Source organism: Dermacentor silvarum, chromosome 11 (genome assembly GCF_013339745.2).
Source record: "Dermacentor silvarum isolate Dsil-2018 chromosome 11, BIME_Dsil_1.4, whole genome shotgun sequence".
NCBI classification, from domain to species: Eukaryota; Metazoa; Arthropoda; class Arachnida; order Ixodida; family Ixodidae; genus Dermacentor; species Dermacentor silvarum.
In genome coordinates, this window is record NC_051164.1 from 92551529 (window position 1) to 92578840 (window position 27312).

At 48.1% G+C, this 27312-nt stretch overlaps 1 protein-coding gene across 1 annotated transcript in view; it reads left to right on the forward strand.

Annotated features, from left to right (window-relative positions):
• Positions 1 to 27312, forward strand: part of LOC119434113 (uncharacterized) — a 247470-nt gene that overhangs the window by 170555 nt on the left and 49603 nt on the right. Inside the window, exons 4-5 of the mRNA XM_037701433.2 lie at positions 22019 to 22099; positions 24904 to 25419. Coding sequence (XP_037557361.1) covers positions 22024 to 22099; positions 24904 to 25419 — 592 coding nt within the window. The 5' untranslated portion in view covers positions 22019 to 22023. The remainder of the gene's footprint in view (positions 1 to 22018; positions 22100 to 24903; positions 25420 to 27312) is intronic.

The following is a 27312-nucleotide window of genomic DNA, read 5'->3' on the forward strand; positions in this document are numbered from 1 at the left end:
GCACAAATGGCACAGAGCTGGTGCGAGTCCATTTGCGCGAATGGCTTTTCCAGGGGCTGGAACAAGCCATTGGTTTTTCAACCCGCCTTGCATCCCCCGTACCTATAGGAGAGGGGGCCGTTCGATTCGTATCTCGAACCGTGAGTCTTGGAGGATGTGTGTTCTTTAGCGGCTTGAGATCGTTTCTTTCTTTGATGCTGGCACATTTTCGCGTTGGGAAGGTTCTTCTAGCTGGGAACGGTCTCGCTACTCTTGTTCGCCTTTTGATGCGATAAGTCTTCTCTGCCTTGTATCGGCGTCTCTATACAAGCGAGTGATGGAAAGACTCTTTGATCTTTATTCCCGCTTGCGCCCCCGTTCATCAGGTGTGCATCAGGGGGCGGGCTGCAAATGTCCCTCGAGAAACGGAGAAACAGCTTTCGTCTTCTCTCTCTCTCTCTCTTTTCAAACCGTTTTTCAACGTAATGTTATGAAAAACTGGAAGTTGTCTTGAGTTGCCACGGTGTGAACAATAAGCCGGAGGAAATTTTATCAATAGGTATCTCTTCGACGCTGCTAACTGGCACGTGACATGGGCCGAACCGACCGGAACTTGTATTCAGGAGAACATTTCTACGCTGGTGTACTGTTCGTCAGAGGATGCATGCTTACAATAGTGAAGTCGGTCATATTATTAACCAGCCAATCGCGAACGGTGCGCACGAAGGAAAATGTTTGCATGTTCCTTTCGCACACAGCTTTCCTGCTATCCTATGACGACGGGCCCTTGGCTTTCTCTCTGACATCCGTTGTGGGAACATACTTGGGATTGAGTTCACAGATAACGGCTGTCCATTGTCGATAGCCGTCAGCAAAGCAGGTTAGACAGAAAACTGTGCATATAGGAACGATGTATACATTTGCCGCGGACGCCTGTGACGCGAGGATTCTATTGCCTATGCTTGAACGCCCTGAGAGGAATACCGTCTACCATAAAGCAAGAAGTGTTATTTTTCTTTGCAAATTTGACTACCAATACATAGGGGTCGGTATAGTTTTCTGAGATCACAGGCAACGCCGCTTCCTCCTCGTCGATGAAATCGTCTACGGACTTTACACAAGTCTAGCACGGCGCGGCGCTGGAACAATGGAATGAGGCTTAATGGTCAAGGCTTCTGATTTCTGCCAGTGTACATGATGTATTCATATTCAAGGATATAGCGTTCGGCGCGGGCGAAACAGCGCGATGACAGACAAACGCAAAACAGCGCTTCGTTGTTGCCTTTGTTCATCGTGTTGTTTCGTCCAGTCTCAACGCTATCCTTGATGAAGACTTCATCTACTCTGGCAGAAATGAGAAGTCCTAAACAGAACGCCTGCTTCCATTCTTGTTTTATTTCGGCGCATAGAAACAAGGACTTGGACGCGTTCTTGCAGAAATAACGTAGGGGTGTCAACAAAGGCGGAAATCACCTTCTGGCGTCCGCGCGCTCACCGCGTTGTTTTAGGAGTTAGACTCGCCACTTTCGCCGCTCAGCCACAGCCTCCCAGCGGAAGAGAGTGGCTTCTTGGCAAGCAAACACCAAGGCATCGCTGAAAGCTAATCCGAAGGGCAAAGCAAACAGATTCGAGTGCTGGCTAGCTGTATAGCTAGGCTGGCTTTTTTTTTTTTTTTTCGTCGTGTAGGAAGGGCGGGGGAAGAAACCTGCTCCAAGGGATTAGGACGCACGGCGGCTCCGACAGGTCCGACCTGTGTCCAGGGATTAAGGAAGGATTAGGTGTCGGTGGCATCGGGGCCCATAGAAGCCGGATCGCCGAACTAGACTCCCCCTCGTGGTTCGATACCCGCATGCCGTAGTGATTATAGCAGCGGCGCCCATGTCCCTTTCGCAAACAGCGTTCCTTATCCTGTAGCGACGGATCGTTGGCTTTCTCTCTGACATCCGTTGCGGTAACTCTCGATCCTGACCGCCTTTCCCAGACAAAACGTGCGAGCGTTGTATACATTGTGCAACGACAGAATCTATGCTAACTATACAAGAGATGTGACGAGCACACGCTTTCTGGCCATAATTGTAGTCAGCACGTCGTGACGGGTTTTCTACGGAGTGGTTCGACTGAATTGAATTCAATTTAATCTTTATTTCCGCAAACAATGGAGGAAAGCCCGAAAAAAGTGCACGGGACAGAGATTCCGGTTTCCTTTTTAAACTTCCGATTATGGATAACATAAACACGTTATTACTGTTGTTAATAATACTATTACTGGCTGCGCAGAAGCTTATGAACTTCATAAATAAAGAGAATTAAAGGCCAGCTAGAGATGTACTTAATCCCACACTTCTGTAAGTGGGCTGCGCTGCAACGCTCTGCGCACACGCGAAGCGGTCGTCCCCACAGCGCAATCGCGTTAATAATTGAAAGTGAACACGGATGTCGTATCTGGCTTTCACAATCCACTTCCTGATCTCGACAGCTTCAGTACTGAACATTCGGTGTCTGCCTGGGCGAGTGTTCATGAGCGGTAGGAGGTTCAGGGAATAAACCGTAAAAAGAAAGCACAAACCAGGGGTGGGCACAAAACAGATTTTGCAGGCTTACTAAACGACCAGAAACGCTGCAACAGGCTTTCCGAACGCAGTGGATCGCTCGAAGTCATGGAAATATTCATGTAGACACGCATGATTCCCAAGGGAGTGTTGCAAGGATCGCAGCGCCAGATTTGCCTCTAGCGCTATTAGCGCGAAGCTCCGTATTACTAAGACAGTGCGCAAAAAAAAAAAAAAAAGTTGCATCTACGGTGATAGTGCAGCGGGCAGTCACCTATTGTCGCCTCTTACAACCGAGCGATTTAACCGACCAAGGCTACTAGGTGACGAACAAACAATGCACTCTGCTAAGTCGCGGCATAATCATTAGCGAGCTTAGTGGCGGAGATGTGTAGCGGGGAAGCATAAGCGGCTTTTCCCCGAGAGTTCCTGTATTTTATCACTATTTTTTTTTTCTTTCGTTGCACGGCTGGCTCGTTACGAAGTTCATTAGCCTCCTCATAGTATATGGCCTGTACGTTTTTGTCGTACCGATGCGAGGAGCTTCCAGTTGCAGGACGGCATCGAAATCAAAACGAACACACACACACACACACATGCCCAGCAAACGGCGGTATAGGCGAGAAACACGAAATCGTCCTCATGATGGAACAATGAGCAAAATATATATAACACGGTACATGAAAAAAGAAGAAAATAATGCCAGGGTAATGGGGGAGGGCGAAGGTTGGGATTTGTGTCCGGATTTTCGCAGAAACACGTTCCGCTTGCCTCGTAGGCGGTCTTCCTTTGTTTTCTTTTCGTTATCTAGCGTAGCGCTGTTTTGTTTTTGTTTTCTTTTTTGTTTTTTTTCATCTCGCCTTCTTCCTTTCTCCCCGCTGTTGTCTCTTCGCCTGGGCGGGAAGTTGGGCTGCTAGCGATTTGTCAGTGTTATCTGAGCGCGTTCAGGATTACGGAGCACGCCCCGCGCGCTCCCCCACCTCTCTAACCTCGTGCTGGCTGATCGCAGACTCCTCGTCGCTGCTGCTGCTGTTGTTGGATTCCCCGGCGTGGCGGCAACGCGAAGAGGAACGAACGAAACCGAGGCTGCGAGCATTGAGCGTGCAGAAGAAACGCAGAAATCACGAATCTGGGAGAGAGAGAGAGAGAGAGAGAGAGAGAGAGCTGATATTCGAGCTCATTCGTCAGGATATAGGCCTGCAAGAACTCCACTCGTGGGCATCCCGGGAAAGAAAGAACGTACCAAAAAAAAAAAAAGAGAGAGAGAAGAGGCTACGGGTAGTCAACCGAGCTTTGTTTTGTGCACTCTTCTTCTATTTTCGGAGAGCTCAGCGGGGTAGCTATATGAGCATTCCGGCTGGGTAAGTCAGGGAATGCAGCCCTCGTGGCTCAGTGATTTGGACCCCGCACAGCGTACACTGCAGCAGCAGGAGTCAAGGGCTTGCTTACAGCGAAGATCTTGTCAATGATACGGGAAGATTGAGGTGGAAACTGTTCTCTGCTTATTAAATAAAGAAACGAACATGCGAAAATGAAACATGGACCACAACACGCGTGTTCAATAGTTGCGCAAAAACGTATATTTACAAATATTTACAAAATAGGCGAGCAGCACAGGCGTAGCAGCAACCAGCCAAGATGGCGAGGAGCAACCTCTACCTCCTCTTCTTCGGTGCCGGTCTTCTTCTTCTGTCTCGCGTCAATATTATATATCATATGGTTACGGCGTTCTGCTGCTGTAGGAGCGAGGTCCTGGGTTTGGTGCCTATATTTTTTTTTTCTTAAAACGTATATCGAATCCTACATAAATAATATCCCTAAGTATACGGAAAAAAAGGTATGGGGGTACGAACATATTGGTTTTGGAAATACGGCTCTGATTTTTCCGTATGGTTCACAAAAAGATACCATTGGCGTAGGATGACCATGTCTAAATAGTATTCGCAGTAATTTTTTGGCGGTATCAAGTTCGCGACTGTGTCGATCCTTTCACGTTCACTAGTGCATTTCTTTCGAGGCAATACCAGCATATAACGCGTCAGAGCAAACAAGTTTGCCCAAATATTTATTTTACTTGCTCGAAGTCGACTCCTTCTTGAAGCTGTTGTCTATGAGATCTTCAGCACTTTCTTTCGCACTTTATTTCCTAAAGGCTTGGGAAGAAAGGTCATATAACTCGACACGGCATCCCGACATGGCTTTTATTTGCCGCATTATGCTTGAATGAAACGGCTTGGGCACCGACAGCGCAAGTAACACAGCATAGTGTATTTGCCCTTATGTACTAACAAGCAAAATGCGCTTCTATATCTCATATATAAAGTACATATTGGAATCTGTTCGTTCAAAATGTATGTATACCGTTTCTTGTGCATTAATATCTTGTGCTTATTTGAATATGGCTTTTCGTATGCAATGCACATGTGTGACGCGCGTTTATATTACCTGCGCGCTGTAGCACCTTGTATGATGCATGATTTTTTCTGCATTTTTTCTCAGTATATATATATATATATATATATATATATATATATATGCATTTTCTGCATTTTTTCTCAGTATATATATATATTGCTTCGCTGAGTGATGTGTCAGGTTGAGGAAGGGGTTCCGACAGCTTGTCAGATACTTGTTTGCCTTTATGTCGATAGCCCTGAAAACTATGTATTCGTTGTCAAAATGAACGTGTACTTTGTATACTTGCATTATGACTGCGGGCACGCGTACGACTAGCTGACGCTGTAAGAGAGACGGATAAGAGGGATAGTTGGTTGGCATTTATCACGCGTGCTTTTTAAGCGAAAAAAAGAAGAAGTCTGAGACCGCGGTGGAAAGCAGAGGACAAGCGCTTTAGGAGAGAGAGAGATAGCTTTTCGAGAAACGACGTTCAACTATAACGACGAGTCAGTCTCGCGGATTCCCGTATAATACGAGGCACCGCCTGAGCTAAGAGGACGCGGCTCGATACTCCGCAGCCTTGTGATCGATGGCGTAATTGGGTTTGACCCGAGCCCCCGCTATCGCGAACGAACGCCGTCCTACAGCAGCGCTAAAGAACAGCAAAAAAGGAAGAAAAGTGGTAGCGCATGCTCGTTACAGCTGCGCGATGGGCTTATTTGTGTTGTGTTGCGCGTGCACTGCTTGATCAGTGGTTCGTGGAGAGAGAGAGAGGAGGGAGAGGTGTAGCTGAGGGGGGCAAGAGATACGTGCAGTCACCCGTGCGTCGTGGAAGGAAGGGGGCAAATTAGCTTTGACTTTATTGGGAATGACGACGCTGTTCATTCGCGAGCCGAGAAAAAAAAAAGAGAGGCAACACGGAGGAAGATTGAGGATGAAGCTTTATGACTGCTCCGCCTCGCAAGTTTGTTGCCTCGGCGTTCATCGACAAACTTTCGTCGATGACAAGCTGGCGCGAGTAAAAGGGTAAAAGAACGTCCTTATATAGCCTTTCTTTCGGAGGGGACGCGTTCTCGTCAGAAGTAGTCGCGAATGGCACGAGAACCGCGAACGGTCGGCACAGACGATGAGCTCACAAAAAGAAAACTTGACATTCACCAAGAAATAACGTGCAAAGAAAACCGGCGCAGATTGCACGGATGGAAAGCTTCGTTGTCGTGCGTGGTGTGGAAGCACTGCGGAACATGCATGTTAATTCGTTTTAGTTCCTGAATTTTTCTTCTTTTATATTAAAGATAGACGGCAGTGCGTGTGCTAACGAGCTGCTGTAAAGATGTTATGTGCTTTGAGCACCTCATGTCATCCCTTAACATTACAAGAATTCTTTCTTTTTTTTTTTTTATGGATGCGGCTGTCACACATGAACAAGCTGCAGAAGTTTCGAAGTGCGCTGCAGTCAATCTAAACAAGAATCGGCAGCGTATGTTGCACTTCTGTAACACGTGAAGGCAGAAGCCTGCTGGTAATGCACGCTTGGTAATGCATTAAGTTGTACGATCTGAAGGTTCAGACTTCGTGCAAGAAATAACGAGCCGCGGTGTGAAGTACGTGAGTGGCGCTGTAGGTCGGCCTCCTCAACGACACATGCGAGCACCTAATGCACTATCTAAGTGTTATTTTGTTCTTTCTTTCTTTCGTTCTTTACTTATTTTGTTTCTTCATTCATATATATATATATATATATATATATATATATATATATATATATATATATATATATATATATGTTGCATCACGGGACTACTCGCCGCTTTTTTCGGGCATGAGCCATTGCAACGAGCCACTTAAGGCTTTCGCCTTAAAACTAACTAATAGGTTGATCAAATAATCAATGAACCTGGTCACAGGTATTCCCACTTCTCTTCCATCACACCCTCGTCGGTGTCTTCGCAGCTATCGCTTTAACTTGACGGATGTGGCGTTGTGCTGCTGAGCGTGAAGCCTCGGGTTCGAATCCCTGCCGTGGCAACCCTATTTCCGTAGGGGTGAAACGCGAAAAACGCTCTCGTACCGAGCTTTGGGTGCTTTTGAAAGGACACCAGCTGATTAACATCGCTTTGAAACGTTCAGCTCAAGGAATCAATGGGATCGATTGGCTCTGTTTTGATCGATTGATTGCAGAATTTGTTTATTTATTTATTTTCCAACATTGTTTCGGACGCATCTTGGTCATGGATGACACGGCTAAAGACAGATAAAAATCTGTCCGACAGTGGCCCCTGCAAACCACAGACTATACTTAAGTTCATACGGAACGTACACGACACTACGTTACATATGCGACATTGCACCTTTGAATGCTATCGCGTTCCACTTTTTGTCATTGTAAATATTGTACAAAACTATGTGTTATCACTGGTACAGTATGACACTATAATGCCTACTTTGAGCAGCCACAGTTACCTTTCATTTAGTGAGGCAGGTCAGGAGAAAAGATTTCATTGCACTTTTAAAACTGACAATTTATCTACGTTGTTTCACAATTGCAACGTGAATCAATCAATCAATCAATCAATCAATCAATCAATGTTTCCGTTGTTCCGTCGTTCTCCTTCCTTCGCTATACCTGCCGAATTCGTTGTCTTCCGGTTCACCCACTGGTCGTAAGCCTGCGCGCACCCTTCGGTGCTGAGCACGAAGGAGACGTGCTTTCAATTTGCGCTGACCGTCGGTCGTCTAAGGTGTCCCGTCCGATGCACGAGCGATCGTTGCGGCCAGACTGGTCCCACGGCAACGCCTTCCGACCCCCTACGGGTGAAGTGCATGGGAGCGCGCTCGCGAAGCCTTGCCTGCGTGCCGTCGCTTAATAATCGTGCTCTTCGAATGGGCCGATCATCAGCGAGCTCATCACCGAACCGGCGGCCACATCCGCGCATAGATGATACAGTCAGATAGCAAAAGGCGGCGAAGTGGGGTTTGGGGGGCGGGGGGAGGGGGCTGCGCTGTAATGCACGTCGTCGCCGTCACGCTCACTACATAAGCTGTGTTCGGAAGTACCGCGATTTCTCGCCGTATAGTACGCGCTCGGTGCACACACAATGTCGTGCGGATGAATTTTTTTATTGATTTATTTGACTTCATTGATTGATTTTACTTGATGACACTGGAAATGGATGTCACTGGACGCCAGCTTTCCACAACAAACAGGAATGACACACGAGGGACTAGCTCACGTAGTTTGCAGCCGCCATCATTGGGAGAAACGTTGCTCTTTTGTAGAGCCGATGAGTAGGGAGAGTTCAGGTATGTGGAGCAAGTCGGCTACTCAAGCCAAACTATATATGAGAGCACAAGGGAAGTTGGTCCTTATCCGAATCGTCCGAAATAGTGATTTCTACAAGATTATAATATGTAAGGGAACAACTCGTCTTCTCAGCAAGTTAACTTGAAAGGACAAACTATCCTTTCAAGGAAAGTGTGTCCTTGACAGTTTCAAGGACAACCCTCTGTCTGGGAGCGTAACTGTGGTGGTCAGTTGACATGTTGCATGTGCAACGATGTGAACGAACGGCGGGGAATGGCGGCACATACAATCAGAACTATTAACCGGAAAACACGGTACACTGGCGCGCTACTCGCCAGGTACGGGTGTAGTTCGCGTTACGAGCGGACGAAGATCGCGCTTCCGTTGCGCAGACATCGTCTCCCGGTCTCTCGTGCCAGCAAACCGTGAGCCGTGCACGCGTTGGTCCGGTATGGATCGCACGTTCCGGGGCTGGAGGGTCACGACGTTGTGACGAGTTGTTCGGGTCTTCCGAACAGGCAGGACGTGGGCAGGATGTTGATCGAACTAGAACTGCTGCATCTGCGTAACGCGTGCACACTTGGTCAAGCGGCTGGAATCGCGAAAATTATTGCGGAAGTATATACGGTACGCCTAAGTGGGCAGACTCCGCCGGCAAATTAGTCGAGTGCTTTTATATGTTGTGCGTTAAGAATGTTCGGGCTGATTGCACGCCTTGCGCGCTACTACGAGCGAATGGCGATTCAGCAGGCGAGAGCAACTACAGCCACGTGTACATTTGGAGAATAACGGCGCGTTTTTGCCCACGTGCCCGGGTACGTCCTGGCGCGAGGACGTGGGATCGGGTCTTCTCTTATATTGCGCAGGCTTAAATTGTGGGGTTTAACGTCCGGGAACCCAAATCGACTCTCCGGCTATTAGAGACGCTAACGGTTAAGCTGAGGATGAGAAGGTGGCCGGGTGACCTCGACTCGATGACCACGTCGACTTCACGATGGCGACGGCGGCTGTTCTTCCCGTTACGCCGTAAAAGACGAACGGGTGGACAGGTGATGCTGGTGTGTGTGTGTGTGTGTGTGTGTGTTCGCGAGCGCCTGCGTGCGTGCGTGCAAACGCTAACTGTGCTGACGTTGATAACTTATTTTCCGGCATCGCTCCTACCCGTCAACGCGTAACGGAGGCCACCGTACAAGCGGCGTCGTCGAAATCTCCTTCGCCGTCGCATTAAAAAAAAAAGAAAAAAAAAACTTAAATGGTATACCCCGTTAAGACTGAAACAGTCATCTTTCTAGCACGCGTCTTCGTCTTCTCCCGAACTTGCTGCATTATTCATTTCCCTCCGCTGAACGCCTCACGGCCATATACGAACGGCACGAGGCGAAAAAGGGACCAGTCCTGAGCGCGGAATAAAGCCATTCTGGCCTGTTGCTTCTTTTATCTTCGCTCAATCTAGATCTCCGCAGCAGGGCAACATTTCGAGGCGGCGCTGCTTATCAAGAAGCACGCTTGACCGAAGCAAAAAAAGATCGACAGACAGAAACGGAAGGCAACCAGCGCAAAACCGAGACCGCACGATGCCTGCGCTCTTAGCGTGTATATATACGAGAATAGAAAGACGCCAGAACGAGGCATCTGGCCGCATATCAAGTCTCGCGCGCCGCATATCTCCGGAGCCCGCGCGCGCGAGCGCCATCCATCTAACTCGTTCACCCTTGCGAGACGACAGCGCTTTTCCCTTCACTTCCTGGTCCGGCTGCGTTTGCGTCCGCGCTGACCGAGCTTTGCGAGCACGGAGAGCGGAACACTCATTTTGGGAGGAGCACGCCGGGGTGTTCCTCGTCACCACCGCACGTACGCAGTAGCCCGCTCCGCTTGTTGCGTACACTGGAACTGCCTTTGCTAAATCAGTGTCGGAAAACTGGGTGAATGACGATTCTCCGGAACTGTCTTAGGAGCGATCCAATGTATACACCGCTTGTTCAAAAAAAAAAAAAATAAAAAATAAAGATGTTGCAGGCTTTTTCTTAGGAGGAAAAACATTTTAATTGCACTTCGAAGTGCTTGTATGTGAGGCTTGCGTATATGAATCTTCTTTTGAAGCGCGACAGCAGAGGATAAAAAATGACGAGCCCTTTACTCGCAACTGTTCCGAGCGAAACGCTTACGCTGCTATTATTTATACATGTTCTACTCTCTAGTCTCCTTTGTCGCGTTAAAAAAAAAAAAAGAAAAACGTCAACGTGAACATCGACCAACTGTACCGCGCCATTTTGTTGTAGCACGTACAAAAATTTGTCTCATATCCTTTGATCTACGAAAAACTGAAACGGGCGTGAAATGCGAAAGACTGCCTTCACAGGAGCATGCTTTCTCGCTCTAGATCCTCTCACTTGGAAGAAGGCGGTTTGTCTTGCACCCTAAGAAAGCCTGTGGACGAATTCGTATCGCAGATGTGATGACTGCAATCTGTGCACTTCAAAGAACGCAGCAGCGGGAGTGCCTTCTAGTGTTAGGCAAGCCTGGCTGGCAACTTCGGGCGCAGAAGTTGTTGCCTGTGAGAGATGGTGAAACGCGGGCATGTTATTTCGTTAAACGGCAACGTATGACGTCAGAATCCCGCTTCCTCTCGATTGATCTTCTGTTATGATTTCGGAGCTCTGAGCCGTAGTCTATGTGAGCGAGTTGCGACAACCGGCTGGAGGAGGTTAACAGCGTGCATTCGAGATTAAAAAGTTTCGGCAACAAGGTTGTTCAATTGAAGCCCAAGGATCATATTCACATGTTCGGCAACATCGAGCCACTTTGAGACTACTTTTGGGGTCCTGTTAGCCATGAAAAAATGTATAGTCTAGTGTTCGACCATGTTTCTGGCTGATTTTTGAAGCCAGTATTGGGTATTGCAGTTACGTCACAAGAATTACGGTTATTACTGGAATGCGCAGCATAAAAATTGTGTGGTTTTATGTCCCGAAACTGGACAGTGAGTCATGAGGGACGCCGGATCACATTAAAAAATTTGTGTTTCTTTGACGAGCACCTAAATCAAAGTACACGAGCATTTTTTAATATCGACCCCCCCCCCCCCCCTTTTTTTTTTTGTTCCTACTTGAATTCGCTCAACGATCACGTTTGGCACGATTAGAGCATCGTGCATTCAGCTGGGCGTTAGATGTAATATCCAGTGATATATTCGTTTCCAGTGATTTGGAAAGGTAATACGAAAGTCAACACACGAACATGCCTCAAATATTTGCATTCAGCAAGGCGTATTGTATGATTTTGTGGAGAGCAGTTATTCGCAGTTTCGCGGCTGCTTTCATTTCGGATTGCGTTGGTTGTCTAGTTTGCTGGCTAATTTGTGAATTCACAGTTTCTTTTTCTGAGTATGGAATCTGCAAACGAAAAGCTATGGTCGCAAAGTAAGTTAACATTATAATTAGCTATTGTGCAGTCCATTTTGAAATTGCATAACTGTATAGTTTCGGCAAATTTATATCAAACATGCACAGCTGACTACAATGGCTCTCCACGTATCAGCCACGGACTTTGCTACGCGTTTCGAGATAAAACACCTTGTAGCGCAATGTAGTGCCTGGTTGTCATTTTCCAGCAGCACCCCTTTCTTCTCAAATACAAGTTTGCCGTCTGCGCTTGAATGGCTGCGAATGAACGCTTACCACGCCGTCATTCGAAGGCCGTTGAGTCCCGTACTAACGAGAATACATCGGACTGCCAAATACACCACGGCGTAGCTTTTACCGCTCTCAGCTTCTGCGGCGCTGCACGTATTTACTGGAGCGTAGCGCGGGAATCCGCCGACTCGCTGCGCTGACGGTCGCAGCGATGCGCGCGACGCCTAGCGCCGCGGTGATGAATGACGTCACGTATGGTGGGCGGAGGTGGCCCCTGACGGCCGAGCAGGAAACCGCTGGTCGCGCGCTCCCTGCTTTCTCCAACGGACAGCGGGCTTTTGAAGATGAGAATCTTCTAGCTCCTCGGGGTGAAATTGTCGCTATATATTTAAGGCTCGCGTGTCCGCGCGTTGCGAGTGAATAATGACGTAACGCGTGAATGTGATTTCTTAGTGCGTTTCTTCTCGTGATGCATAAAGGACATCGTGCCTGGTATCGCCCTACACGCAGTGAATCAAATAGTCAAGAGAGACGAATAATTTTACGCTAATCCTGCGAGAACCGCCATCACCTCCCTCCATGACCGTTTCTTTCAAATACCAACGCGGCTATAGAAAGAGAAATATAGCATAAACATACAATAACAATACAATTAGACAATTAGACAACCAAAGCAACAGGAAAGTAGCCATGTAAGTAGCCAAACAGTGAATAGTCGGTCCCCAGAAAAGCTCACAATACGCGATGCTGAATACGAATATTTGAGGCATGTTCGTGTGATGGCTTTTATTAGCTTATTATTATTTTATCATTCTGAATTTACAAAAAAAAGTTACGTAGCTTCCACTGAAGGCGCAATGCTAAAGAGACAGCTGAGCTGATGGGCACCTAGCTATAGTCTTGGCTTTTTGGCTACGGTAAGCATTACCAAATCATCCCCAGCATTTTCCGGAATTTATTGATAATTTATCGATTATCCATTAGCTATTGATTGGCTGTCGATGACTTACTAAGCTTAAGTAGTCCCAACCATGCCATGCCTAGCTAGACTTAGCCAGGCTCAGCTTCGCTAGTTCACAGGGGTATGTGCCATTGCGCTTGGACCCTTTCTGCACTACCGCCAGGATCGGCCCACATTTTCTGTCTACGACAGACGGATTACGCTCGGCATAAACAGCTCCGCTGTTAAAATACAGGAAGAAATCGCTGTTTGCAAGCTAACAGAATGGTAGTTTTGTGCTGGATATGGAGTAAAATGCCTTGTTGTGTTTACACGTTCACCTGCACATGTAACGGTGACTCGACTCAGGCTTCAAAACGCACCCTTGGAACTAAGCCAACCTTAGATTGTTGTAATGATTTTACTTATTTTCGTTGGGACCGCCTGCCTTGACTACTGTCATCTGTGATGGAAGGGATAGGAGAAATGGGAGCAAGGTGAAGGAAGTCAACCTACCGTACAAAGTCGCAAGGGGGAGACAAGCCAACTCAGAAACCAGCCTAAAAGCGATTGCACTTCCCACTGCAATTTGAAATGGCGCGAAACGGGGGTTATGATCGGTTCTTCGTACCTAACCAATTTGCGTTTCGTTTATTTGTTTATTTATTTTCGATGGTGCGTTTAGAACGTCAGACGGCACCATGTTGTAGCGGAATAGATCCCTCTCTACACTGCGCCGGATAATCACGGCGTTCTAGTTTTTGATTAACCACAGGACAGTTGTAATTTAGTTGAGACCGCATGACGAACGCTTACTCCCATTACGATTCCTCGTAATGGGAGTAAGCGGCCATCCCCCGGATATGCCATCCCCCGTTGGCCATCCCCCGGATGGCCAACGGTGCCAGCATATTGAGAAGTGGCGCACAGCAGGAGCAGCAACATTGTTTCCACGCTCGGCGGCGCCACGGTCGTGATAACTTCATCTGGACGTCGCCAGGTGTTCGCGCACGTCACGGCTTGCAGCTTTCTGCGCCCCCTGTCGTTCGTGCCAAAGTCAGCCCCCCCCCCCCCCCCCCCCTCCCTTCGAAGCCACCCGTCCGCTTCGCACGAGGCTTATCTGGGCAACAGGCGCAAAATCGCCCGGCCTTTCCCGCCAAACGTGCTACGGTCACGAAAGGAGGCTTATCTAATTAGGACCTCGCGAGCCCGCTATGGTGTCTTCATTGTCTTTCGCGCGAGATCTGAAGCGTCTCGGTAAATACTGTGCACTGTAACGAAAGTCACGGGGGCTGCTGGGGCAGTTTGCGACGGTGCAAATGAGGGCACTACCTATAGCAACTGCATGGCGTTTAACTCCGGTCATGCTTCAAGCCGCCCGTTAGATGTCCGCGAGGCAGTGCGATGTCTCGAAACTCTCTCTCGTCTCGTGTAGGCTGCCGGCAACTGAAGATGTCCCCTTGGATGTAAGCTGCGCAGACGGGCTCATTACACCTTTGGGACTCGTTTATACCAGCTTGAAGCGGCGTGCTAGCACGCTGCTGGTAACAGGCATGAACTTTGCATGCCACGGAAGCGTAAGCTAGTTGTTTATTTATGGGGACCTTCGCGGTATGAATGCAGGGTGCTGACGAAAAATACGCGAAAGGAAAGAAAAGAAACGAAAGACGCAAGACCGGTGTCTGTGTGCATAGCCGCATGACGTTGTACATATATGGCCCTGCTTTCGAACAGGTGTCGGATCGTGTTTTTAATTACGCCCGGCTTGCTGCCATCATACCATACAGTGCCTGTCGTTTTAACTATATTACACATTGAACAGTGAATACTTTCTATTTGTAACACGAGTCAGTGGCCTTAGAAAATGACACACACATACGCACGCACGCACGCACGCACGCACGCACGCACGCACGCACGCACGCACGCACGCACGCACGCATGCATGTGAACATCAGTGGCGTAAGGAGCTCTTGCTAAGGGTTTTCCGACCCGTACACCGCTAGCCGTAAGAACTGGGCAAGATGGTTTATATCGCAGGTAATAATAATTAAAATAAAAAGGAGAAGAAGAACCAGCGTGGACAGAGGAAGACGCAAGAATTTGCTGTCACTTTTTTTCTTTGTTCTTTTATCATTGTCAAGCGCGATGTATACCAACTCACCCAGTTCTGACTTCCGGCGTCCTCTGTTGTTCGCGATGTTTTTTTTTTTTTTTCGCCATGTACATACGACGTGAACACCTGCTTCGCTGTCCGATTGACGCGTGCTGTAACATCCTTCACAGCACTGAACCGTTCTATCGCGGCAATGCGCGGAGCCTTCTCTCTAGCTGCTCTCTTCTTCGCCAGCTTTCTCGTTTTGTCATCTCTCCGCCTGGCGTGCGCGCGGAGCTTATCGCCTGGCGCCATTGTTTCTCGCTTTCTAATCGATCCCAGCCAAGGGCGAAGGTGACGTTGAAGCAGCACGAAGAGCCAAGGTATACGGCGGAGTGTGAGAACTGCGGGAGGAGTAAGAACAGGAAAGGATGAGGCTATATCGCGCCGTGCGGGCCCCGGTGGGCGTGGCGATGTAAAAGAGGCGCCGACGTTCAGGCACTAATTATGCGCCAAGAAACGAAAGATAAGAAAGGGAGGGTACGAAGGAAGAAAAAAAATGAGACATCGTGTCCGCCCTTGCGCGTCGGGCCCCATACTGTCCTGTAATTTGCGTCTAGTGCGCGCGCGATGGAGATGCCCTGATCTTCGCACTTAACAGACTGCATTGTGCTGTACTGCTTTGTGCGGTATTGCGTGCTTTTTGTTTTAATCTCTTGTTAATTGTTTGACAAAAAAATGAAAGAAAAAAACGAAAGGTTCATCGCCTTGTTTCAGGCGCACCGTCTTTTTCTCGGCGATTCTTTCTAGGTATATCGCATAGTGTGTTTTTATTTTCATTCTTGTTTTTTATTTAGAAGTTCGTCGGGAGTGCGCTTGAATGCGCTACTTATGCTCGAAATGACGCGCTCGCACCGTTCAGGAAGTTTCGTGCCATACTTAAACGCTCACAGGGCTAATCATACTTAATGACCAAAAAAGGTCGCGTCGAAATTTGAGCGGGAAGGGGGGGGGGGGGGGGTTGCATAAAAAATATATATATAGGAAGTCCGCCCGAAATCGTGGTGGAGGAAATGGCGCAATATTTGACGCTTGCTGTTAGTTTTTCTCCTATTGGACTCTTTTCTCGCTCATTGCGCACTTAACTGACAGAGTGTGCTGCCTGGAGCTACGCCCTTTCGTAGAGGAATTCAGCAAAGAATCCCTTCACCTGTGTGTACTCGTAAAGATTGCTTCTCTGCACGAAGAGCCTTATTGCGGAAAAGCAAAACCCATGGTTTACTCACGCCCCTGAGTTTTTGCGCACCTCTCTCTCTCTCTCTCTCTCTCTCTCTCTCTCTCTATATATATATATATATATATATATATATATATATATATATACTTCTGTCTTTCTCGCTCAAGTTGTTTTCTTCGACTTATTACATGGCTACTATTGAGCGCATTTTCAAGTGGCGCGCATTTCGAAACTCCGGGTGTTTCCCTGGGTGTTTCGTGGTTTGTCATGTAATTCCTATGCAAATATCTCGGGCCCCCTGTATATTTCCTGTTCTGCGCGTTGCCCGTCCGAGCGATCGGTTTTCAGATCCACGGCTCAGCGCCTTTCTCTTCAGGATGCGGAGCTCTTGAAGCACACAAAGACAACTCTTGTTGTCGCTCTTCGAAGATGTACTTACACGAGACAGGCAACTATAGAAATTTTGTATCGAACCTTACTGCGAAGTTCGTCGAATTGCGCAGGCGAACCTACGGTGTTTGATGAGGAGTGATCACGGCTTTATTGGGTGCTAGGGAGGTTAGTCTGGAGTCTGGACCATTGACTCGACGCGCTACACTTGGCAGAAAGCGGTCGAAAGTTGACTTGCGCGCACTACATCAGAATATGCTCGTGAGAGGCGAATGCGTACGCACATGCTCGAAGTTAATTTCCAAGGTCTGATTGAGTCACATGGTTGCTAAGAACAAGAATACGACTGATAAGGTGGTTAAGCAGAAATGAGTCTATTTTGCTGCATTTGCAAGGGGGAATAGAAAAAAAATAGTGGTTAAAGAGAGACATATCAGAACACCAGAAGTTCCTTGGTTGCACGCAATGCACATATACAGAGCGCGGGCTAAGCGTGTCTCGCTGCTCGACGCACGAATGACGGCGCGATTGAAGTTCGACGCTCGAGTAATCCCATCCGACAGCCGCAATAGGTGTTCCATACCTGCCACGTATATAGAGGGCTGCGTTTCGTAAAGCCGTTCCGAACGCCCCGAGAAGGTCGTTCATACCGGTGCTCCAGGAGAAGATCGAGCCCGACGTCAAAAGAGAAGGCTATCACAAACCTCAAGTAAAAACGCTCAGAAGTAAGCAGCTAAGTACTACGCGAGAGTAAGGTGTGGTTCGCGTGTACGGATCAAACTAGTTTTGTCTCTGCCGTCGGGGTGTGGGCCTCTTTCGAGGGGCAAGCCGCACCCTCCCGGGTGCAACGAACGGGCGAGTCAGCGGTTCCTCTCTGTCTGCCGTCGCAAACAAGAGATCGTCCACCGCACCGGTACGATATCACTCTATACACATATATGTGTATGTTTGTGCTTCTTCTGCGCGTGTGCGCGGACGTTTCGGTGCGTGTGTGCGTGTGTGTGCGTCTATCGTGCCTGTGAATTTCAGCGCGTGTGCAAGGTGTACGCCTGTCTTTACCTGTCAGTACGTGTGTGCGCTTATGCCTTCGTTCTTTTGGCTCGTGCGTGTTTGTGCGCGATTGTATGTTTATATGCTCCCGTACCTCTCTGAGAATGTGCGCGTGTGTGCATCGTATGGGTCTGTCTTTACCCGTCAGTGTGTATAATGTGTCGCCGATTGCGTCTGTGCCTGCGTTTTTTGGTGTGTGCGCGTCCGTCGTGTACGTGCGTCGTCGCGCGTGTGCGACAGGAGTGGCTGGTGAAGTCTAGGAAGTGTCTCCGTGTCGTGTTGTCTTCTGCCGATGCGGGTCGACGACTGGGAACGCAAACAGGGGCGCGACGGGGCCCGGTAGATTACCCCTGCGCTGACTCGGCGTATGTGTGTTCTGGCGCAAACAAATTCCTTTCCGCGATTTCGCTTCGGTAGTCTTTCTTGTTTCTCTTCTTCTCTCCAATTTGGTACAATGTACACTGTTCGCGAGGCAGGAGATTACGGTTCCTATCTGGCGCTTGCGTGCTTGGATCCCGTCATACTTTCGTTGACGGAACGCCCACGCGCAGGTATTGCGTTAGCGGAGGTATACACCTTTTTGTCCGCTGAGAAGGATGGCTTTGGCATTGTTATTTTGCTGGGTCGTTCCGAGTTGACAGGGAAGTGCGTGCGGGGACCTGTCTGGGATGTTTATCCGGGAACCGCGACCCTATTTGCGCAAACAAGGTCGCCAGTGCCACGCGCAACCCTGGTCCGCTTTCGCAACAGTGCAGCTTTCGTGCCGGTCTTCCTTTGCGTGCTCCGGCTCAGCAACTCGTCGGAGATTGGTTCGCGAGCAAGTATTTCCCTCGAGCACGCGTTGCTGCTAGTGCGTGGGTGAGAACTCCGTGTTTGTAGTGCGTTCTGTCCTGAAACTTTTGCTCCTTTGCATATTGTAGTACAGAATGTCGGAATGAAAGCCGCTTGGGCTGTAGCGGGTGGTTGGCGGAAAAGTGGTTGTTCTCTGCTCGGCAACAGATAAATATCCGCACCCGCACAGCAGTAACAGATTCATTCTCGTTCGGCTTGTGCCGCATTTTGCACGCCTGCATCCCCCCCCCCCCCCCTTGCCGTGTACCGTGAATTCCTGCCAATTTGCTCATCTTTCCTTCGTTCTAAGTAGCAAATTCTGCACCAGTTGTAGTAGTTCGGCTCACCTTCACCAGACGGCGCAATTACGCTCCGCTGTTCCGTACTGTTCAGGCAGTGTGCTGAAATTACGCGCTTGAGCGGAAACAACGACACCACCTTTGCCAGCTGAGGCAAAGATGGAGATACGAAGAAATAAGGAGGAGGAGCGGAGGAGTACCACGGTGCTCGGCAGTGAAATGCTTTTCTCAAGAAACAACTGGACGAATAGCTATACAGAACATCTCGCGAAAGAATGTACTGGCGAACACTCTAAGCCTCGTGCCCTACATGCTGTTCTCCACGCGTTGCTAGCACCGGGGGTTAGCCCGCTGCCTCTGGCTGTTAGACAATCGAATGACCGGAGCTGGGTGATTTCGACTATATATATATATATATATATATATATATATATATATATATATATATATATATATATATATATGTATATATATCGCCCATTCCTACTGTGACACTTTCTAGTAGATGAAGGAGAGCGGTAGCAACATGATTTGGGTGTTGCCACATTCGTCGGCGATATCGTGGAGGCTGAGGCCGGCTTTCGCGAGAGCGCTACATTTGAACTGTGTTGTCGCCCTTTCTCTCTCTTGCATTAATCAAACATCTAATGTATTTATTTATTTATTTATTTATTTATTTATTTATTTATTTATTTATTTATTTATTTATTTATTTATTTATTTATTTATTTATTTATTTATTTATAGGAAGCTTTAGACACAAAATCTCCTTCCATTGGTTGCCTGATCTAACTGGTTGTCGCGAACAAAACGTACGAGCAGACAATGTACAACGACACCGGAATGGCACGCGATAGTAGGAGAAATGACGACGGACACAGTTTTCACCTGATGCGCTCTCCGACCCTAAAACTGAGGGTCCGTGATTGAATCACTCCTCTGTTGCACATAGCGGTGAACGTGGAAAGGGAAACCCGCCTTATAGTTCAGTTTCCCGTGTTGGTGGGTTCAAACCGCCGTGATAGAATACATACAGTACGTGACAGTACATCCACTATCCGCTTCAAGAATGCGACAACACTTAGTGTCACCACTTAGTCACCACACTAAGTGACCACGTTTTCACAGAAGCCTAGCTCCCCGCAGCTCGCACGTCGTGAAAATTGGAATCCTTCAACAAAGTCACGAGTACGCGGAGGACGCCGGTAGAACGCGGCTTGAATCCTGGCGCCTCGTCAAAACACACAGCTCTGCAACTCGGCATAGGAGTACACGGTTTTTCCTCTCGGAACGCCGCGAAACCTACATAACACCAAGCAAGACCTAGTCCCAGTTGGAGGGGAAAGGTTTTACAGCGGGTGACGAAGTTCCGTGCAGCAGTGGTATAACGTGAGCTGTGCGCAAGTGCGAGTTCACTGTCGGTGCAAACAACCACGCAGTGTAAAACGTTCACGCTGTTCATAAAATGTTAATCAAGAAAATGCAGATGTAGCTTTTTTGAGTTCAGTAGCGCTTTTTTAACGCGTTTTCAATTTGGCAACGTTGACGTTTACTTGAATGGAACGCTTGTGACAGGGATGAATTCGTATTTTCTTTTTTTTTTCCTTCACTGTGTTTTAAGACGGACGGTAATTCAGCCACCGCTATGAGATACCTTTCTTCCGTAAGCTCGAAAATATTATGAAACACTGCGCAAGTGGGCTGTGAGTTGCAATTTAAATTGACTGCATACGAAAATTCGCGAGCATGATCAGGAGTAATCGGCTTGCGCTACCAAGTACAAGTCAATTTTCAACATCTGGAGCACCACTGCGTCCACGCACATTTACACTCTCCATTATTGTGGCCGGAATTGCAGAAAACATTTCGCGCATCACGGCAACCACTCTGTGGAGATTGCGCGCCGCAAAACAATAGGTTTCCAGGAATAAACCAGGTACAATAGTGCAAGGTCGATAGCGGGGCAATTTCGTCGTTCCAAGAGCTCCGACTTCGTACTGGAATGAAACCGCTGCGTTGGTTTCGCTGCCTTGCATGCAACTGCGCTGAGATGACGCGGTGGCTTTCCTGTACGTCCCCGCGTTGTCGCGGGGAAGCAATTGTTCCTAGTTGCGAACGCTTCGCGTGCGCATTCGTGCTTTCGTGTAAGTCACTTGGGAGCTGAATTGCGGAACAGGCAGTCGCTTTGACGACAAAACACTTGTGTGCATTTTATATATATATATATTTCGAACAAGTGCAGTAAGGTCGACTGCAGTCTGCCTCAAACAATTATTTCGGGTTCATGTTTGTTTACACAAACTGAACTTTGACTTCAGCGTTTGCTTCTGATTTATTTTATACACTTTGCGTGTTTATTACTGGGTCATGACGTATTCTGTTGCCTCTGACTGGCTTAATTCCTACTTGAGGCACACGCCATCTGGGTACAGAGGTGCCTACCATAGGGTGCAGAGCTGCTCACTACTACTACTACTACTACTACTACTACTACTACTACTACTACTACTACACAAAAACAATAACACACGCACTATATATCGCTCTATCTCTACGGGCTCCTCTGTTTGCTATCTCAGTGCTCTGGTTAGGGCATACACATGGAATTGGCATGATTTAATTATTTCAGGAAGGATTTGTGATTGACATCCATTGCAGAAAAGTTGAGTTGTGAAATCTTTCTCCCCTGTAGGCCATGCAATGTAATAGTAACTCCGTAATCCCTTCTTTACAATGAATAATGAAAGAACACAAAGAAGCCTAAGGGTGACAAATAAGAAGCTTGATGGCGAGTGCCTCGGGCGTAAAAAAACTATTGGCACTCTATCCTGTACTTTACAGACTGTACACGTGTACTGTCTCTGTAAGATACACGCTGAACTTGGATTCCAAGTTTTATTTGATGAATCCAGATACACATTGCGGATTTCCGCGTGGAAAAAAAAATTGTCTACTGAGCATCGGATGAATTTTGTCTTAAACAGTGCCTACGATTTCTTCATTGGTTTATTCATATCTACCAGTTCTTGTGCTCAGAAAAATGCGTATATGAAACGACATTTGAGTGGTCTGGAGTTTCAGTAATAACAATGCCATTGACTTTATTTATTCACCCAATCCGATGGTGATGCCGCATAAGTTTATCGAGTGTGGTGCGGCAATTCGTTAGTGATAAATTCGCTTAGGGCAACAGCGAGGACGTTTTATCAACAATGAATGTATGCTGAAACGCGTGCACTTTGCAGCATGACTGCAAGGACATCGGTTATGAAACACTGAGCCTGATGCATCGTCTTCTATTCTCATTTTTCCCAGGAACGATGACGAGGTTAGAGATGCCCAAATTACCTTTCCTGCTGTTCCTGCAGTTCGTTGTCTTGACAACAGAGACCACAGGTGAGTGAGCAGTGCACTTCGCTAGCCGCGTTTACGACGTCGCGACGCGAGCGGGTTGAGTTAGCTGTAGCGTCGAATCAACAAAACAACAAAAAAAAAAAGTTGCCGTTTACCGCTTCCAACAGTCGAACGAATTCCATGACTCGATCGCATTGAATTAGACCTTGAGGAGCAGGTCGAGTGAGTCGACCCCACTTTTCGGAGGCGCATCGACTCAAATCGCATGGCGCCACGATGCGATAGCGTTTTCATAGAACCGTCAGCCCGCTTTCCGCCCGACGCAGCAGCTCGACGCCGATCTGACCCACTTATACAAACACAGCTGTTGAGACAAATTTGTGTCGACAGACTGGAAACTCACCTATGGAACACACACAGCCGGGTCATCACGTTTCCGTTGTTCACGATTCGTGCTCGAGGCTTGTTTCGCAAACCGTACAGCTTTCTTTTATTCCTGCACGAACAGCAGCGGCCGTACGTTACACGTCTAGTTAGTTCCCTTGTGCGTTTTCCGTCCCTTCACTGTAGGTTGAGTGATGACGTACGCATGAAATGAAGATGAACGCACAGTTCCGTTTGTTTAATACGTGCTGACGTTGCGTAATACGAAGCGTGGCACGGAGTAATCTCGCGGTGATTCAGCTGAGCGTAGAACTCCGCGCTGTTCCCACGGGCAGGTTAAGCAATTAAGAGAGCTGTGCCTTGTATTGTTTCTTCATTTTTTTTTCTTTTTAGGTTTGTTTCGTCGAAAAGACAAATTGCGTCGGGTGGCGGAAAATTCTTCCACTTGAATCATGAATCGTCGATTTCGTTGCTCCTTTCATTTTATTTGTTTATTTTTAGTGACATTAAGAAAGTTATCGGCAGATTGATAATCGAAAAGTTTGTTAAGCGTTTGCAATGTACTGGGTGCTGCATATTTCGCTGCGCTGTGCTTCCTTGAATTTTGCAACAAGATCGCATTTTTGGAGTCTACGACGTCGTTTAGTATAGCACTTGCCCAAGTTAATTGCCTGGTTTTTAAGAAAAACGTGCAAATCTGCCTTCACTTATAGGGAAGCAAGCAGCTGCCTAGACGTCGCAAACATAAAATTCTGTCGCCGCCTGCCGGCAGCTGCAGAAAGCAGCCGGGCAGGGAGGTTTGCCGCGCGTTCGAGGAGCTGGCAAAATTTAAACAAGAACAGTGAAGCGGTGAGCTCAGAACCTCTTTTCGAACATGCGCAGCGATATATGCAGCCCCTGTATGTGTGTGTGCGCGCGCGCGTGCGTGCGTGTGCGTGTGGACGATAACGCACTTAGTTCAATCGGTCGGCAGGAGTGAGCGTTGCCACACTACATCTACTGTAAGTACCTCAACAGTGTTCTTGTTTTGAGGGACACTTAAGTGAAAAGTAATACGATCTGAGTTCGTGAATTGCCCTTCTAGCATAACAAATGTGCCTCTTTTTACCACGAGAGGAGGCTGGGTAATCCAGAAAATACACAAAGACGAAAACTGGGTGGCGACGTCGCCTTGAAGTTTCCGCACCAACTCGCCGTGACGTCATGGCTTTTGACGACGTCTGGTTGAACCGAGTTCTTCTTATTATTATATTTTCATCTGTGGAGATGGACACTACATTGCATTCTAAAGGGTCCGAAAGCTGAACTTAGCAGGTTTCGAACATACTTTACTGAGTCACGACGGTAGAGTCATTCAAAATAATTTTGAAATCCGTGACGTCACGCTAACTAATAAGCGCTGGGGTTCCGGCGCGGCATTCAAGACATAGAACCTTGATCTTTGTTTTCTCTTGTAACATAATGAACCTGCTACAGTGAAATCCAGAAAAATAGAGACGTGAAAGAACATTACATAATTATAAAAATACTAAGCGTTTCCCTTTTAGGTTTCGTAAACCCCAAACGAAGGATCGTGCCGTTCACCGCTTTGTCCTTATTGGCAGCCAAGGCCCACTCTTCCTTCAAGGCCAATGACGCAGGCCATGATACATAAAACATTTTACGATGGCAAGTACTAGCTGAGAACAAGAAAAACGGTAGAGCACAAGACACACGTTGGACAAGAATACGTTACGTTGACGACTGCTAGACGAATAATAGTACTACTGGTAATGTATACTATAGTACTATCACCAGTACTACCATCACGACTACCAGTACTATAGGCGAATAAGCGCAGCTTAGGGAAGTAGTTTCGCAGCAGTAAGGGGCCTCTCGGGATGCCAGTACACAAAAAGGAAGCATTTGACAACGCAGAAAAATAGGTTTACGAAGGCCGTCCGTCGTAATTGTGACAACCTTTCCAGCGTCAGTCCAGAAAGAGGGGTGCCCCTCGTTCAGAAGACGCAAGAATTGTGCCGCACTACATAAGACATCGTTACAACCACGCGGCTGCTAGATGCCACCCACGTCTTGACACTTTTAAATAGAGTGGTGTTGGCGGACATCGACTCTTTCGAGATTCTTGGCAGCTTTTTTGAAGCAACTCTGACCGCCTGCAATGTACCGGTACGCGTACACAAACGCCCAATAGGGTGGACGGGAGGACGGCGCCGCGGTAGCTTAATCGATAAAGCACGACACGCGTAATGGGGAGGACGTGGGTTCGGCTCCCACACTCGGCAAGGTGCCGTCTCACCCACTTTCATTTCCCTTTCTTTTGCTATTTCTACATTTCGGTTAAAAATAACAGTTAATTTCCCCCTGCGCTTTTTCCAGGTTATATTGCATGTTTGCTTCTACGGCTGCAACTGTAAACGCCAGTGTCATTAAGCAGTAACACGCGACATCACTTGCCGCAGGTCAAGGCGTGCCATTCACCACCACAGCCACACCTACCAGTACCCTCGCAACAGCTGCCACCAGCACAGACGTGCCGACGACGGCGAGAACAACACTGGCGTCGCAGGCGACAGTCACGCCGACGTCGCCGGCGACGACCACGACGTACCAGTCGTCTTCCTCCTTCGCTCCCGAGTTCACGACGATGGCGGAAGCTTCGGCGAGAGCGATCGCTTCTTCGGCGTCGGCGGTGCCCTGGTGCCTCCGGGAGCACGTGTCGTACGAGCGCCTCTCGGGCTACAGGGTGGCCGACTTGCTGGCTGGACAGCGGGCGCTGCCTGAACCTACGCAGCCGGCGCCCCCTTCGACGGCCGAGGAGTGCTACCTGCGCTGTCTGGACGACGACCGCTGCCGCGGATACAGCGTCAACCACGTGCGGCAGGTGTGCGCGCTCACGTGGTTCGACGTGGCCAACAAGTCCGACTACCTGCTGGCCGACCCGAACTGGAGCTTCCACCGCAAGATCTGCCTGCCTGGTGAGTACGGGCGATTGTTGCGGACTTCGGGAAATCGTTGCGTTCTGTCCTCGATTGTGTCTTCCTTCCTTGTTTGAGAGTAAGACTCAGGAAGGAGAAGTATCTACGCAATTTTAGAAACGGACGCTTCGGCTTTCAGTTTGTCCTGACCAGTGCAGAAGCGCGGTGGTTGATTGATTGCTCGCTTGATCACTGATTTGTTCATTGATTCATGGAGGAAATCGTCGTTCGTCTTTGGCAAAAAGTCAAAATTCTGGGGCCAGATTCCTAAAGCTTTTCTTTCGTAAGTGTTATTTGCCATTAGCCGGCCGCCTTAGGATAATATGTCTTGCATCCGGATTGGCTGAAATTCTTTCTTACGAACAATTATAGCGTAAGAAGTTTTTGTGAATTCGGGCCCTGATTCGTTATTCGCCTCGCGAATTGCACTGCCAACGGCATTGACAGAGAGACAAAACTGTGTGCGCCTGGCTTAACGCAAATGACTGCATACTGGCGTACGTGCGACAAACATTTGCGGCGTTCTTCGCCACAAGGCGCCCACAATTCGTCTGGGTAACGTGGCGTTGCAGTTCCCATTGTTCTTATCGATGCAACTGCGAATGTAAATTGTAGTGTTCTGCGATACGTATGCCGTGCGCCGTTGTTCTATTGCGTGCGCAGATGCGCAGCTGTTGTTCTAGTGTGTCCGCAGATGCGCAGATAGTTGAATTGTGTAAGTTGGCTTTCCTGCAGTGCGTTTTCGGCTCTCACGGACGAATCAGTGAGACGTAGAAAGCTTCGCTTTGATAAAAACAGATTGAAATAGTCTTACGTTATACCGGCCCGGGAAAGGTACCGGATAAGCCATTATAAAAGGGAGCAGCACCTGATGGTCGCTGAAAGCCGTCAGTCGTCCGCGCTCTCCCGCCTAAGTCTTGATGATACAATGTCGCGTATAATTCTACGGAAGAGCCACCTTGCGGGGGCGAGCGAGCACAATTCGAATCGAAATCGCACCCCTGCATACTCGAAAAATGCCAAAGCTATACGACACTACACGTGACACTGACTCTATAGTCGCAGATGTCAAGTCCAGCTTTTTCCTCTTCCTGTATATATATATATATATATATATATATATATATATATATATATGCGTCAGACGTCGCTTGTCAGCGTGAATTTCGTCAAATCACGGGTTTCGAAGTTCAAGGGCCCGCAAACCCGGCGTGAAAAATCGACGCAAAATAAAGGAGGAAAAAAAAAGAAAAAGAGAGAGAGGTGGAAAAGAAAGAGAGAACAAGCCCATGCCGGCGTTCAACGACTCGCGAGGACGGACGCTCTGCGCTTCGACTTAGCGCGTTAAAATTTGTTTCTCAAACAGAGCGAAGGCGGGACGAGAACCGAGCCCGGTAAGAAGAGACGAAGCGAATCGCCGCAGCTAATAGCCGGCTTGGCGCCCGCCGAGCGAAAGGAACTCATTAGCACATTGCAAGACGTGTTTCGACTCGGGCGTGAAGCCATCTTTTGCTTCTTCCTTTTCGACTTTCTTTTTTTTTTTAAGAGCAAATAACGAACTAGTTGGCCCGGGGGCGAGCAAACATTTGATGTAATTAGAGGTGCCCTCTCCCATAACCTTCCCTCCTCTCCCGGCATGTGTCTTGACGACGTCGAAGCACGCCTCTTGTGTGGTCCGCTCCGTCTCGCCTTGGCAACTACGGCGGAGCAAAAAAATGAAGGATACGCTCGGAAGGAATAGCCGCGAGCTAACAAAGAAGCAAATAGTAATATTAATTTACGAGAAAGCTATGGTACGATGGCGAGTTCGTTTAGATTTACGCTTTCGCGCTTCGAGCTCCATCTCGCGGGCTTCTTTCTTAAGTCTCGCACGCACCCGTGAGCTGATGCGAT